Genomic DNA, 17,411 nt, shown 5'->3' with positions numbered 1-17,411 from the left:
TACAGACAAATCAATTTAATCAATTTTCAAATTACGTCGAATTGGAGGACGGAAAATTTCAAAATTAAGCTTGCAAACATCAGTCTTCTAAATCTACCATTCATGTAGTTTAACCTGGTGTGCTCGTTTTAATTTTTTAACTACTTTTTCGGTCGCATCCTGATCAATCTAAGCCTTTTAACCGATCATTTTTCACTTTAAAATTTGAGAATTTTATTTTATGCTGAACATTTTAGTGCATTCAGTTTAACTTATCAAGCATTTTTGTGCCCGTTTTTTTATAAATTTTTAATCCTTTTATTTTTTATTTATTTATCCGAGATAATTAATTAGATTTATTGTTCATTTAGTTTTGATTTTATTTTGTTATCTAAGTTTTGTTCAAAATTTATTTGTTTAGTTTGTTTCAACTTTATTTTGTCATTAAATGAGTTTTTTCTTTTTGACTTTCAATTAAAAAACTAGCAGCATATATATATGCTTTTCTCATTTGGTTGATAATTTTTTTTGGAAACAAGAACACCACCACAAAGAGGCCACACGCGGCCTGAAATTGGCAAAGGAGAATATTTTTTCTTTAAAAAATGATAGTTATTTCTTTCCATTGAAATACGTGAGGGGGGTCTATTTTTTTATGACACACAAAAATCTTCATCATCTTATAACCTCTTCAGCCTCTCTTGGTCTCTTATGATAAAGAAGAAAAATAAAACATCAGAAAATAACTCTTCTTCTCCTCACTTCCATCTACTTCCTCTCCCATTTCATAACTACAAGTAAAAAAATCACCTTTTTTACTCCCTCTAAACAAACAAAACCGTCATCTCAACATACTCTCTCATATCTTCCACCATCCTTTACATCCTCCTACCTCTGCCAACATTTCTTCACCAACTCAAACAACACAAAAGCTTCATACATTCATCGCGAGACACCTTTTTCTGACAAGAATACGGTTGTGACTTTCAAACCGAAAACCTTCACACCTCACAACCAAACGCACACCTCCATCACAACCTTGTTTCACCCTAAAAACCTCAACCACCAACACACAAACTTCCTCAAAAATGATACTCCCTTCGTCAAACTCTCTTACTTCTGCTCACCATTGTGACACTGCGACATCACCATGATTTCGATCGAAACACGCACTCATAAACACCTGTCGTGACCCTCTGAACTTAACCCCTCAAAACCACTGCACCATACGACCACTCTCGCCATCAACCACAAACATAAGAATAAACCACCGCCATGGAAAAACAAAGTGAGAAAGAGGGTAAGAGTGAAAGAGGAGTTTTTTTTCTTTTTTTTTATCACCCTTTTTTATTTTTCTTACAAGAAATTTGAGAGGGTTTTGAAGTTATGCTTGAGATTGGGTTAGAAGTTGTATTGTTGTTGTATGTGTAAACGAGAAAGAAGAATGAAGTTTTTCTTTCCTTTTTGTTGGTTTATGTTGTGCAAACGAGAGAGAGAGAGAGAGAAGAGGAGAAAATTTGTGATTTATTGGCTAATACTCCCTTCCACATGTCAGACGGGGAGTGGATAAAGGAAATTTTGAAAAAAATCCAATCTCTTCCCTCTCTACCTGCATATTCATCGCCCCACCCCCTTTTTTTTAATTATTATTATTATTATTATTATTGTTATTAAGTATTATTATTAATATTATTTATTATAATAATTATTACTATTATTATTAATTATTATTGAATATTACTATCATTTTTATTTATTGATTAGTATTATGTATTATTATTATCATATTATATTATATTATTTTTTTATATTATTGATTATTATTGTTGTTATTTAATATTTATTGATTAATTATTATTATCATTATTATTATTATTGTTTATTAGTATTATTGTTAATAATAATTATCGATTATTATTGTTGTTATTTATTTTATTTAATATTATTGTTATTATTATTTAATTAAATTGTTTATTTTAAATTGTTAAAGAAAAAATTTAATTTGTTTGTGTCATCGGTTTTTCATAGATGCGTTGTAGTTTTGGAGTTAAAAACTCAATTTAACTTCAGAAACTGCTTAAATGCATAAAATTTTGTTGACCGATCTCAAGTAGGGGGACTCCTACATGAATCGCTTTAAGATTTCTTAACATAACGCTAAATTCTTTTAGTTTAATTTTTACTTCTTTTATCACCTAAATCATCAGTTTTTCACAAATGTGGTGCAATTTCGGAGTTAAAAATTCAATTTAACTTCAGAAACTGCTTAAATGCATAAAATTTTGTGGATTGGTCTCAGATAGAGTGATTCCTACATGAATCACTTTACGATTGCTTAACATAACACTAAATTATGTAGTTCAATTTCTGATTTTTATTTCGAGTCTCTTGCCTTTCTCTTGGACCTTCTTACAACTAGATTCTTTTATTTTTACAATTGTCTTTTGAGCTTGTATTTGTTTAATTATTGTGTTGTATCCCCATTCAGTAAATTGTATCCCAATTCCCGTAATGTGTAATAAGTTTATCGCTTTCAGTTATTTCATTGCATTAGTTGATTGTTAACCAAAGATTAAAATCGACCATTTTTAGAAAAAGAACAAAAACTAAAAATAAACACTCGATCAAACGTCGAGTCTTTTTCCAAATTAAATCCAAATTGAATACAAAGTCGAGCAAAAACCATCGTCACATCCAAATTCTTTCATAAATCAGCTTCAGACACTTGATCCAACGTCAAGTCGTCCCCCTATTTTTAAAGCTTTTCATAATAAAAATGAAAGAATCTGATTAGGTTTAGACTTTCTCTTTTTCGAATGTTAGGATACTGGTGGAGAGCTCCATGTTCGAACATTCGACTTCCATATTAAAATACAATAGTTACCAAAATTAGGTCATTTCTCTTATAGAAGAAAAAAGATTGATTGGGTATCGACCTTCTCTTTCTCGATTATTTGGACACTGCAGTAGAGCTCCCTGTCTAAATAATCGTCTTACGTTAATGAACTTTAACCTAATTTGCCACACATTTTCATAAACAAACTTTTGGATGAGAAAAGACTGATTAGGCTTAGGCCTCTTCCTTTTCGGGCATTTGAGAACTGCAGTAGAGCTCCCTGTTTGAATAACTGTCTCCACTTAAAATAAACTCAAACTCATCAAACTTGTTTTCCGCCTTTGTGCGACCCCAAAAACATTTTTAGAAAAGAGTATGCTTTATCCATTTCGATGTGAAACAAACAAAGACTTCAGCCTCCAAGAGCGAGCAGTAAGTAAAAGTTTAACCACTCAAATGCGATCTAAGCATCACTCTCTAAAAACAATCAATCCAGTCATTTTCTTTTAGCAGAACTACATAGCCTTGAGTTCTCCATATCACCTGGATATACGTAGAAGCAGGATTGAGAAATCTTGCCAGCCACATTAATGCTAAAAAACACCAATTTAATAAAAAATATTCTCCATTTCTCTTTTCTCACTCGATAAGTAGAAGATCGCAATCTAATATCACGTTAACACTCTTACACGAAACTAACTAAATGGGTCTTGTTGAGTACAACGGATGTGAAGGGTGTTAATACCTTCCTCTTGCATAATCGACTCCCGAACCCGATTTGGTTGCGACGACCATTTCTTTCTGTTTTTCGTGGGTTTTATCGATATTTTCCATTTCCCTCTTTGGGAATAAATAAAGTTCGGTAGCGACTCTATTTTGCTTATATTTCGAGCATTCATTACACTCGGGTATTTTTCGCGTCGCGACACTTCTCCCTTAAGCCCTAACTTTCGCCTCTTGCTTATCTATTCCACTATTCTATTTCACGTACTAACAAAAGGCTCCTATAATCTTATTTCTCTAATTTTTGAATTATATAATAATTTAATTATCTTCTCATAATAATGATTTTTTCCCAACTAAAAATCCATTTCTCTCCACTCACCACTTACTTCCTCAAATTACATAATTGTCCCAACTCCTCATATCTTACCAATTTTTAATTATTTAATTAACTAGATCTCCCTAAAATCAATAGACACGATTCCCCGAAATTATCACTCACTAGTCAAACCACCCAATATCACACAACTAATTATTTAAATAAATCACTCAATTAAATCAAATAAATAAATAATTAAATCGGGGTGTTACAAAAAGAATTTTTGCCCTCGAAAATTATCTGACGGGAAAAGCTATGGATAAGACTCTCTCATCCTACTCTGGAGCTCCTACGTCACACTGCCACCAGCAGGACCTCCCCAAACAACTTTCACTGAAGCGATCTCTTTGCCTCGCAAGCGCCTCACTTCACGATCCTCAACCCTTAATGGCAAAGCCTCAACTGTCAAGTTCTCTCTAACTTGCACATCATCTAACTGGATCACATGAGACAAATCAGGAATGTACTTCCTCAGCTGAGACACATGAAACACATCAATGAAGATTCAAAAGATATGGTGGCAGTGCAACTCAGTAGGCCACCTCTCTCACTCTCTGAAGAATATGAAATGGACCAATGAAACATGGCATGAGTTTCTTAGACTTCAACACACAACCAACACCAGTTACCGAAGTAACATTCAGGAACACATCGTCTCCCTCTTGGAACTCAAGTGTTTTCCTCCTCTTGCCATGATAGCTCTTCCGACGAATCTGCGAAGCATTCATCTTCTCTTGGACCATCTTGATCTTTTCAGTAGCTTGCTGGACTATCTCAGGTCCAAGCATAACACTCTCACCAAAATCATGCCAACACAAAGGTGTCCTACACGTCCTACCAAACAACGCCTCGAACTGTGCCATTCCAATACTAGAATGGAAGTTGTTGGTGTAGGTGAACTCAACCAACAGTAAGTAATTGTCTCAGTTACCTCCTTGCTCCAAAACACACGCTGTCAATAAATCCTCCAAAGACTGAATAGTCCTCTCTGTCTGACCATTGTCTGCGGGTGATCAACATAACTCAACTTCAACTTAGTACCCAATGTATCCTACAAAATCTACCAAAACCTCATTATGAACTTCAGATCCCTATCTGACACAATACTCAACTAAATACCATACAAGCTAAAAATATTTTCAATATACAACTCGACTAACTTCTACAAAGGATAATTGATCTTAATCGGTATAAAATGAGCCGACTTAGTTAGTATATCAACAATAATCCATATGGAATCACATCCTTTAGTCGTCCATGGAAAACTTGTCACAAAATCAATGGAAATATTGTCCCACTTCCACTCAGGAATACTCAACGGTTGCATCAGACCAGACGACTTTTGATGTTCAATCTTCGACTTCTGGCAATTCAAACACTCATAAACGAATTCAACTACTTCCTTCTTCATTCCTGGCCACCAAAACATTTTCTTCAAGTCTTGATACATTTTAGTAGCACCGGGATGAATACTCAGATCGTTCATATGTCCTTCCTCAATAATATCCATCTTAAGTTCTTGAACATTGGGCATGCAAACTCTGTATCTTAATCTCATCACACCATTCTTATCGAACCTAAAATCACCTACTTTACCTTGATTGCTTAACACTAGTCGGTCAACCAATCCCAAATCAACTTTCTGACCTTCTATGATCTCTTCAAGGATATCACTAGTCAGGTTCAACATGCCTAACCTCACACTATTATGAGTCTCTTCACACACCAAACTCATGTCTCTGAATTTCTCAATCAATTTTAACTCTCAAACCATAAGCATCGACATATGCAATGACTTCCTACTCAAAGCATCAGCTACAACATCGACTTTACCGTGATGGTAACTCAAACCAAAATCATAATCTTTCATAAATTTGAGCCATCTCTTTTGCCTCATATTCAACTCTTTCTGATCGAATAGTTACTTTAAACTCTTGTGGTCACTAAACACTTCAAATTTAGAACCAAAAAGATAATGCCTCCAAACTTTAAACTTGAGCACCACGACTGCCAACTCTAGATCATGTGTAAGATAATTCCTCTCATGAATTACCAATTTCCTAGAAGCATAAGCCACAGCCTGGTCATTATGCATCAAAACACCACCTAGCCCCATCTTTGAAGCATCACAATACATAACAAAGGATTCACTTGGACTTGGAAAAATCAACATTGGAGAAGACGTCAACTTCCTCTTGAGTTCTTGAAAAATATTTTCACATTGAACACTCCATACATAAGTTTGACACTTTCGAGTCAATTGAGTCAAAGGCAATGCTAACTTCTAAAAACTTTCAATAAACCTCTAGTAATAACCAGTCAACCCAAGAAAACTTATGATCTCAGTAACAGACTTCAGAGTCTCCCACTGCAACACTACATATATTTTTTATGGATCCATTATGATACCACCACTTGATAGCACATAGCCAGTAAAATTCACTTATTTCAACTAGAACTCACACTTAGATAACTTCACATACAACTTCTTCTCTTTCAAAGTGTGCAACACAACTCTTAGATGTTCCACATGCTCTTCATCAGACTTTGAATATATTAGAATATCATTGATGAACACAACCACAAACTGATCTAAGTACGGATGAAATATTCTATTCATGTACTCCATGAACACTCCAGACGCATTAGATACACCAAACGTCATCACTGAATACTCATAGTGACCATATCTCATTCTGAACACAGTCTCCATAATATCGTCTGACTTCATACGAATCTAATGATAACATGAACGCAAATCAATCTTGTTAAATACACAAGCACCAACCAACTTATCCATCAGATTATCAATTCTTGGAAGCATATACTTATTCTTGATAGTAACCTTGTTCAGCTGCTAATAGTCAACACACAACCTCATGCTACCATCTTTCTTTTTAACTAAAAGCACAAGAGCTCCCTACGGTAAAACACTCGGTCAAACAAACTTCTTCTCAAGCAGATGCTATAATTGTTTCTTCAGCTCACTCAGCTCTAAAGCAGACAACCTATATGGAGTCATCGATACGGGACTAGTACCAGGTACTAAGTCTAGAGAAAACTCCACCATACACTCCAGTGGAAAATCTATGATGTCATCTGGGAACACCTCAGGAAAATCACACACCACATGTAGATTCGTAATCATTCTCTCGCTTCCTTCACTCAAGGATGCGAACACCATGAACACTTGAGCACTCTCACCCAAGGACATCTCTACCTGTCTCGCGGTCAAGAAACTCGACTACGTATTCTCTTCTGATTCAAGAAATATGTCTAATTTACCAAAATAATTTATATGCACATGGTTGAACTCCGACCAATCATTCCCATAATAACATCAAGTTAACTTCGAGGCAAACACACTAAGTCAATCCCAAAATCTTGATCGTAAATTGTCAATGGACAATTCAAACACACCAACGAAGTAGTCACTGAAACATTAGCTAGGGTATCAATGCCCATGCTACCACTCATAGCAAACACTTCTAAACTCAACATCGAGACACACTTAGAAGATGAGTTGCACCCGTATCAATAATAGTAATGAAAGGAATATTATTTATAAAGTACATACCTCTAATCAGGTTATCAGATGCAATAGTCTCTGCTCCACTCAAAGAAAATTTTTTCCCTCCAGACTGAGGCCTATTAGGTTTCTCACACTGAGTACTAAATGAAGCCTCTCTCCATAGTTAAAGCATGTCAGATTATTACTCCTATAGTCAACAACTCGGTGACCTGATTTCCGATATTTGAGGCAGTTCACAATTGTGCTCTTTCACTCGGGAGCATGATGTCTAAATTCACGACACTTGAAACATCTCACAGAAGTAGGATCCTCTCCCCCACTTTTCTCTTTCCCACCTATAGCCTTCTGATCAACCTTCTGCTTCCCTTTGTCAGTTAGAGCACTATACGGTTTCCCACAATTCTGATCCTTCCCTTTCTTCCCACTAAAACTCTTATAGTGAGAAGATCGGGCTCTGTTATCCTCATCATATATTCTACACTTATTCACTAGCACAGAAAACTGGAGAATCTCTTGATGCCCAATACCTTGCTTAATCTCTGGTCTCAAGCTGCTCTCGAATTTGATACACTTCGGCCCCTCAACAGTCACATCATTATAGAGTGGAGAAAAATTCAACAGTTCCTCAAACTTCGCATCATACTCAGCAACTGTTGAATTCCCTTGTTTCAGCTAAAGGAACTCGATTTCCTTCTTACTCTGCACATCCTCAAGAAAGTACTTCTCTAGAAAATGTGCTATAAACACAGCCCAAGTAATCTCATTACCAACAACCTCTAGTCTCTAGCGCACATTATCCCACCAGTCTTCAGCTTCCTCTAACAACATGTGAGTATCAAACAATATTTTATGTTCCTCAGTATAAGCCATCACTCGAAAAATCTTCTCAATCTCTCTGAGGCATGCCTGAGCGCCCTCTAGATTATATTTTCCCTTGATGTCTGACGGATTATTTCTCTGAAATTTCCCTAATCCACGAAACTAATTGCCAGCCTGATTCTGCTGACCTTGCAGCACCTGAGCCACTGAATCCAAAGCATTAGCAACTGCACAATCATTTCTTCCAGCCATTTCTCTGAACACCAGCAAACAACTATTAGAAGAAGCATCATCGATAGTGTTCATACATATGTCGTGCACTAGGGAATAAACATCATTACAAAACTGGGTCGGATGGAACGACCTGTTACGATACCACTATGTAACACCCTACTTTCCAACTTGAAAATTAATTAAATAAAATATAAATCCATCAAGTAGAATGTTACTCGACATACAAACAACTCATTCTTGAACCACATGATTGAAAATTTAAACCATTTGATAAGAAACGGAATCATGAAAGACTTGGCATAAAAAGCCTTAACAACAATATTAGTTTGAAAAATGGTTCATCTTAAAATAAAATAAAATCAAAGATAAAGATACACAACATAAAAAAAATAAAGAACATCTAATTCTCTTAGTATTACATATCAGAGCAACTTCACTATAAGACTCAAACGATAAGAAACTAAAGAGGCACAACACCGTCCTCAACCTCAAGTTCCTACTCAAGCACCTGATTGTCTCTATTCTAGAGGAGCACCTATGCAACAACACAAAACAAGGGTGAGAATACATTCAAATAATAAATGGTGCATAAAACAATCAGGATAGATTCACATACTACATAGTCATACACGTATCAGATATGCACCTCAAACAATCATGTATTCACATCTTACTCGCATCACAATCATACAAAAGTATTCATCAATATACAAGCATCTCAATTGCACAATCATTATATAATACAATGCAACAAGTGACTCAACTCATGCTCGTAACGGTCCCCACTCTGAACCGGACTTACAATTTGACTATATATGCATACGGTACTGACTCAACAGTTGGTTCTTCATACGAATCGGGTTCCAATCTCTACGAACCCAAGCCCCCACTCTAAGCGTGGGACAAGTCACTAGTCGCCACTCTGAACTAGTCAACATGTCTCTTTCACAAAATGACAACATATGTTGCATGACATATCACAATGCAAAGATGACAACACTAATAAATACAACCTCACTCTGACTATAAACGGTCACACCAAAACATAGCAAAGACTATAACCCCACTCAGACTGTAATTCATCATGCACTCAATACAATACGAGTATTTCTCACTCCGAACCACTCGCCTCATCAATCACCAACAAACATGTATAATAATTCACACAATTATATATACTATCCAGAACATACATCCACACATTGAACATATATTCACACAACACTTAAGCATGTTAACTTCTCTTATTGAACACATGCAAACAACAACGAACAATCACTTGAATCTGAAATAGACCGACAATTTGACACGAAAATAGCAATTATGTGTTGTCCCTCTCACTAGGCAAGACCTCTACTCGTTGAGCGATGAATCGCTCGCTAAGCGAGGCTCATAGAAACCCTGAACCCTCACCATGTCACGCTCACTCTAGCAAACACAGTAGCTCGCTAAGCGAACTCACCCTCGCTAAGCGAGATCGTTCGCACCTACAAAAATACATAATGTGATTTGCCTTTACATAACCTCCAAAACCCCTCAAATTCAATCCCAAACATTCCCAAATAGTCCAGAATCATCACAAATATGATTATCACACATTAGTATGTTATTTTCTATTAATCTAACATGTTTGTTTCATTATTCATCACAAAATTCAGAATACATTCATGCTTCAAAACCCTCAATTTTATATCAAAAATCGTGTTTATGAACAATTAACATATGGAACAATCACCACAATTACAGAGCATGAATTTGCAATCAAATCATGGCATATAACAATATTGTATTCATATAATTCATCAACAACACAATCAAAGGAAATGAAGGAAAATCTTATTGGAAGTTAAGGGAAACCTCTCTAGCCTTTCATGAATTACACACCCTTAGATGAATAATCCACATACCTTGTACTTCCAGTAAAATCAAATTTTAATGGTCTTCTCCTTCAAGCCCTTGCTTTCCCTTCTTGTTTCTCTATTCCACTCTTCTATTTCACGTATTGACAAAAAGGCTCCCACAATCCTATTTCTCTAATTTTCTAATTATATAATAATTTAATTATATTCTCATAATTATTGTTTTTGCCCAACTAAAACTCCACTTCTCTCCACTCATCACTTCTCTCAAATTACATAATTGGCTCAACTCCTCATATTCTATCAATTTCTAATTATTTAATTAATTAGATCTCCCTAAAATCAATTAATTAAGACACAATTTTCCAAAAATTATCACTCACTAGGCAAACCACCCAAAATTGCATAAATAATTATTTAAATAAATAACTCAATTAAATCAAATAAATAAATAAACAATTAATTAAATTGAAATGTTACAATAATAGTTTTAGCTTTCAAAGTATACTCCATTTTTTATTTATCCTCGTCGATCCATAAATTTCTTGGTTGTTGGATTTCCACTGCATCATTAACTTGACGATTGGGAACAGATAAACCATTTTTAACATAATCCTAAATATCAAACTCCATCCCTTCGATAAAAGATTATATTTTTTCTTTTCAATAAGCATATCCTTCATCATTAAAAAACGAAGATTCGTTAAGTGAATCATCTGAAGTTATCCTACCTCCTAAGATCTTTAGTGTTTAAACAGAAGTTAGACTTAGATGTCATTTGTTATCCAAATGACTTCAAACACAAAAGAAGTGAATGTGAATTGTGATAGAAAAACAATTTTTAAAATTATAAAGAAAAAAGTTGATTTTAATTGTGGTCTTTTTAGAGTGTCAACCTAGATAGGATGTCTTAGGTATTACCTTTGTACTCTTTTACTTTTATATAAAAATACCAAATTTGTTTTTATATGAATGAAAATCTTATGTTATTTGGATAAGTTTTCTAATCATCTTCGCTATTTTTTTTTTTATATTTACAATAATTTTATTTACCTGCATTAGTTGTTTATAATTTTAAAAATAAGTTCAAGAAATTTTTGATAAGAAAATGTAATACTCATGTGTTCGCTTCGTTTTCGGTGGATTATGTATCAAAATGTCTATTTTTAATGAGATAATTTATTACTCAAAGCATCTCGTTCTTAGACAAATACCTCGTACTTGAGAGAGACTTATTTTCTAAGACCGATCGAGCACCCACAAAGAGATAATAGAAGTGTCCCTTAATAGCATCTCAAATAAAAAGAAAAATAGATAATAGTTGTTGAACTTATTTTTTATACGCCTTATTTTAGTGATAAAAATAAACAACACATCACACCAATATAATTTTTTTATTAGAGATTGACTCTTAAAATATTAATTTTAACAACTTATATTTTGGAAGAGATGTTTTTTTTTAAAATTCTGAGCATATTTTAAACAATCTAAAACTGTACATCAACATATTCTAATGAAACAGTAAACTCCATAAACTATTTTATGAAATCAGCTAATAAATTTTAGACATGGGAATTTCCAAAAACACATTAATGGATCACAAAATATTACATGGCCTCACCTTGACCTGACACCCCATACGAAGGCTGCAATTACACTTATATCCTGACTAAAAAATTTGAATTTTTCAAAAGTATATGCAATTATCGGATTTTTTTGCCATTTATACGTTTAGATGAAGAAATACCGATTTTTTTTAAAAAAATATTGGATATTTTGTAAAATTATGAAGAATTACCGGACATTTCAGAAATGGTCGGTAAAAATGCATGGGATTCTGCAAAATTGGTGAGGAAATATCAAATATTTGAAAATTTGATGCTATATACGAAATTTTGAGAAATCTGATGCAGTTGCACCAAATATTTTGAAAAGTCTGCTCAACTATAAGACCTACCGAATATTTTGAAAAATTCGGTACATACCAAATTTTTTGGAAATTTCAAAAAATTCGGTAGGCAGTTGTGAGATTTAGAAAAAAAAAACATTATTTTTTGACATTTTTAACAAACTATACCCGATGAAATATATACTTATAGTGCAAAAAATGCTAAAATATCAATACAAAACAAATTATACATACTTCGTAGCTTCTTCTTCCCAGTGCCTAATTCATCCCACATATGCTGATTCCTATGCTTTTACACCTTCACTACAATTCTGTCTCCATCGGTCTGTGACAAGAGGCATAAGACAATTGGGTTTCAACTTCACCTGAACCCAATGACTTTTGTCAACAAAACCAACTGCAATAATTTTGCGTCTACTTGAAGTTATGCGTGGAGCTATCACTAATGGGAAGAATGTGATGTTAAGGTTCCTAGACAATGAGACCAATATGATATTGTATCTAGAAGCAATAGGGTAACCCATATCAGGAATCGTCATCAACTTCTCACGACCATACACACTAAAGCTAGCTACCCGCAACGCACTCATAACTGGTTGACTTTCAATTGGTTTTGTAAATGATCTCTTCGTTGACTGACTTCCTTAAGAGCCCTTAACATATACTCCCACTACAAAGGACCATGATGCCCATCATTCTCTTCACCCTTTTTACTCTTCTTATTTCCTCTATTTGGCTTGAACTTCACTGGTGGTGGACACATGGAAGATGTGGATGGATGTGTTAGTTTCCGAACTTTTTTCTTCATCACCCTCTGGCCTACAATATACAGTGTACTAAAATACATCTCCAACTTTTCACACTCTAATTCTAAATCCAATAGTGTCTTATTATCTTCATGAGTGACCTCATGCTCTTAAATGTATAATTTCTTCCAAAATACATGAATCGATTCTAGCAGAATAGGCTCACCTTGTATTTGAAGACTTGCAAGTTCACATGCACAAGGTAACCCGTGTCTTTTTCTAATGAAGCAACCGCGTGCAACTTTGTCTGAACCAACTAATTTAAACCTTTCTAGTTCTTTTCCAATGTGATGTATACACTGTCTTGAAACAAAGCCATACAATCTGGAGTAAAATGTAGTGTTATACTGATGCTCAATGTTGGAAATACTTTTCTGAAATGATACTCTAATTGAACCTGATTGCAACTTCAACATGGTGTTCACAGTTTCTCAACTTCTACATAAGTCTCCACTATTAGTTGTTAACATGTTTTTTAATCTCCTGTGAAAAGACTCAGCCCTAAAAAACATAAATAGAAAAAAAGATTTCATTATTTGATAATTAGTAATGCACCCATATTCAAAGTCACGTCAATATACCTATTTATTATCGTGTTCCCTAAATGAGTGACTCTATTAATCCAAGCAGTAACAAACCTTTCTTTATAGGGTGTCAACCAAGTTTCGTGCACATATATACAACCTCAAAATACTTTAGGTGTACCAAAAACTCGGACTCTGTATTCAAATATATGATGTTGTTCCATAGATCTATAACATGTTTATGTCTATGTTATTCGACATACTCCTTACACTTCATATTAACATTTTTTGAAATATGGGACATATACAACAAATGAGTTGAGTTTGGAAACACAACTTCCACAACATTCATCAACGCCAGTTCATGGTCCGTAACCAAAACGTTCGATAGCAACTTCTCGGAAGCGAACAACTCTTTTAGCTTTTCTAAGTCCCATGTGAAGTTTTCCCCCCTTTCATGTTACACATAGACAAATGCAAAAGGTAATTTCAACTTCGTGGAGGTAACACTAACAATCTCAAATTGTGGTAGCCGATACATGTTTGTTTTGTATGTACAATCAAAATCAACAGCTTCCAACCAAGAATCAAATAAATGAAAATAGAAGCAATTGGAGTATGTAGTACCTATTTGTTTTGTATGTACAATAAAATATCAACACCAAATAAAATATGTTCAACAACTTCACTGAATCAGGATATTGCATTTCAGTCAACATGCCTCTCTTACACGTCTTGTATGTATATCTTGCCTTATACACCTATGTAACACTCGTCGGATTTTTTGGATCTCTAACTTTTAAAGCAACAATTATGTATCTTGGAACCAAACATACAACTTCAATGGTGAAAAATTATGTAAAGTCTGCGGGGGAAGCATCAGGATTTGGATCGCACAAATGAAACAGACTGAACTACCATACTTTTGAGTTTATAACAGATTTTCAAAATATCTAAAACTTTTCAATGTTTTTCGGATATTTAAATATTTGGTACGAGCACAAACCCCTACCCATAAAATACCGGATTTTTCCAAAAAAAAAAACGGTAAATATGCAACAAAATGTCGAATTAAAAAAAAATCCTATAAAAATGTAAGAAAATATCGGATTTTTAAAAAATTCGGATAAAAACTCATCGATTTTTTAAAATTCTGATAAAAATGCATAAAATTCCTCTTTTGCGAAAAAATTTCATATCAAATATTTTGATATAACTACCAATTTTTATAAAAAAAAATTCTTTTACAAAATATGAATTTCGAAAGATAAATAATATGATGAATATTTTTGTCATTATAAAAAAATGAGGGATGTTATGTCAAGGTGGGATTGACAACGTAAAATATTTGATTCAATCCATTTAATTAAAAGAAAACTACACTAACTAATAAAAGTCCAAAAATAAAAAATTATAACAATTAATTGATAGAAGTATTTGAACAATTCATTCTTAGGGTTTGGTCGGTTAGACTTTATTTCAAGTAGGGTATGAAACTGCTAACAAGTAAACCATTGTTGTTCGCATGACTCCTTAGCCTAGAACAAAACTTAATTTTTGACAAATAAAATTATGAAACGAATGGGCGTTTGTAGTCCAACGGTTAGGATAATTGCCTTCCAAGCAATAGACCCGGGTTCGACTTCCGGCAAACGCACTAATATGTCTTTGGATTATTTAACATGCATTAAATCTTTTCTTCATCAAAAGAAAGAAAGAATGTTGTTATAGTATTAAACGCATGTTGAATTACCTATCAAGACTAAAGTGAAAATTAAATTTTTGAGTGTAAAATTAATACTTAACTTTAGTGTAATTAATATAATTCTAATAAATAGTTATTTCAAAGTATTTTACATCACAGTTTGATTATTTATTTGAATAAAAATTAAAACATTTTTTTATCTGAAAAACACATATCCAAATTGGTGAATTATGTAACCATAATTTTAAATGTATTAAAATTACACATATATTCATAATTTTTTTTTAAATGAGTGAGGAGGTAACCATAATTTCTAAATATATTTAAATTATAAATATTTAAAAATGTAATTTTTAAACTAATTTTTTTATAGTTTTAGTCTCTCTTATATTACTTCATTTATGAGTTATTTTTATTTTAAATTTAAATTATTTTGATACCTTTTTCATATTTTTGCATTCAAAATGGATGCAAGTGTTCTCCTTTCCTATACCTCCGTTAGACTTCAAAGCATGAACAATAGTTTTGGATTTAACAACTTCTTTGCCTTTCCTTTACCACCATGCTTGATAGGTCTTTTATTCTGCTTCTTTCTATTACTGATCATCTGATTGACCTTTGCTTTTGACTTCAGATTTTGCTCGGCAACTCTGGAAGACTTTTGTCCATATCATTTATATTAAAATTAAGGACAAACTGACTGATGCTCTGCATAATGATTGCAAGATAAAATCATCGCAAACTCCTTTATGAAGGGAAAACTCAACCTTTCTAGATTCTCCACATACCTAATCATCTCGAGTACAAGGGGACCTACAAGGATTCCCTAAGCTAGATTGCCTTGAAAATGAGCTTTGGAAACTTCAAACCTCTCATGCCTAGCCCGCTCCTGGTACAACATCTTTAGTGTGTTCAATCATATCGAACACTTCCATCTTCTCATGTTGATTTTGCAATTCCGAGTTCATGGTAGCCAACATCAGGCTGGCAGTTTCATTGACATCATCGACATAATTCTTATAAGCATCTCTCTCAGTCGTAGCAGTAGAACCAGGAGGCTCATCTTCAGGAAGAGGTATCGCTAAAACATACATGTTTTTATCATGTTTGAGGACAATCCCCGGGTCTCAGTGTCAATCCAGTAAATTTATCCCAGACAATTTTTTCTTGTCTATGATTGATTGCAAAATATTGTTAGAGGTATTTGTTATCATGGTAATATACATAAAAGGGTTGTGAAGATATTAATATCATTAAAACATATTCAATTAGGTCTTTAATTAAATATGTTCTCATTATTTTATTCAAACCAAATGACCACCGTCATTTGATTTGAAAAACCCTGTTGGAAGATTTCTAGTTGATCGAGATCCATACTCCACTTAAGATTTTGCTTAACAACTCTGGAAGACTTTTGTCCATATCATTTATATTGAAATTAAGGACAAATTGACTGAAGCTCTGCACAATGATTGCAAGATAAAGTCATTGCAAGCTCCTTTATGAGGGGAAAACCCAACCTTTCTAGATTCTCCACATACCCAATCATCTCGAGTACAAGGGGACCTACAGGGGTTCCCTCAGCTAGATTGCCTTGAAATAAGCATTGGAAACTTCAAACCTCTCATGCCTAGCCTGCTCTTGGTAGAACATCTTCAGGTGTTCGATCATATACAACACTTCCATCTTCTCATGTTGCTTTTGCAATTCAGAGTTCACGGTAGCCAACATGAGGCAGACAATTTCATTGGCATCATTGATATACTTCTTATAAACATCTCTCTCAGTCGTAGGAGTAGAACTATAAGGCTCTTCTTCAGGAAGAGGTGTCGCTAAAACATACAACTTTTTATCATGTTTGAGGATAATCCTCAAGTCTCGGTGTCAATTTAGTAAATTTGGCAAGAAAGCTCTTTTTCCAGCGTTGTGGCATGTAAGTATTTCAACATCAAGCAAATTGATAAAAAAACCACGACATAACAATCTTGTACCATTAAACAACCCAAATTTAGGGTCTATGTTTCGCAACAACATCAGCGAAGCCCCTATTTTTATCTGTAAATATGTGGTGGTAAAGTACCAGGAGCAATTGTGTGTAAGTATTCC

General features: G+C 33.9%; 1 protein-coding gene and 1 non-coding gene across 2 annotated transcripts; one reads left to right on the top strand and one right to left on the bottom strand.

Annotated features, from left to right (window-relative positions):
- Positions 1-6,369: 6,369 nt before the first annotated feature.
- On the bottom strand, positions 6,370-8,574 carry LOC127079229 (uncharacterized). The gene is made up of 3 exons (XM_051019639.1): positions 8,457-8,574; positions 7,747-8,099; positions 6,370-6,654 (listed from the first exon to the last, which is right to left on the bottom strand). The coding sequence occupies exons 1-3, from the start codon at positions 8,572-8,574 to the stop codon at positions 6,370-6,372; spliced, it is 756 nt and encodes a 251-aa protein (XP_050875596.1).
- A 6,611-nt stretch (positions 8,575-15,185) lies between these two features.
- On the top strand, positions 15,186-15,257 carry TRNAG-UCC (transfer RNA glycine (anticodon UCC)). Its single transcript has one exon. It is a non-coding gene; the product is annotated as a tRNA-Gly (tRNA).
- The last annotated feature ends 2,154 nt before the right edge of the window (positions 15,258-17,411 follow it).

The sequence above is a fragment of the Lathyrus oleraceus genome, chromosome 5 (genome assembly GCF_024323335.1).
Source record: "Lathyrus oleraceus cultivar Zhongwan6 chromosome 5, CAAS_Psat_ZW6_1.0, whole genome shotgun sequence".
Classification (NCBI taxonomy): Eukaryota; Viridiplantae; Streptophyta; class Magnoliopsida; order Fabales; family Fabaceae; genus Lathyrus; species Lathyrus oleraceus.
The sequence above is the reverse complement of the archived record's forward strand: the minus strand, read 5'-3'. Positions and strand labels throughout refer to the sequence as shown.

Excerpts from the sequence above, each read along its gene's own strand:
- LOC127079229 (XM_051019639.1), bottom strand. The coding sequence starts at position 8,574 with ATGAACACTATCGATGATGCTTCTTCTAATAGTTGTTTGCTGGTGTTC. Across the intron at positions 8,100-8,456 it reads AGTGGCTCAGGTGCTGCAAG|TTGCTGAGTATGATGCGAAG; the intron begins GTCAGCAGAATC and ends GGAATTCAACAG. Across the intron at positions 6,655-7,746 it reads GGGGAGAGGATCCTACTTCT|ATTCGTATGAAGTCAGACGA; the intron begins GTGAGATGTTTC and ends TGTTATCATTAG.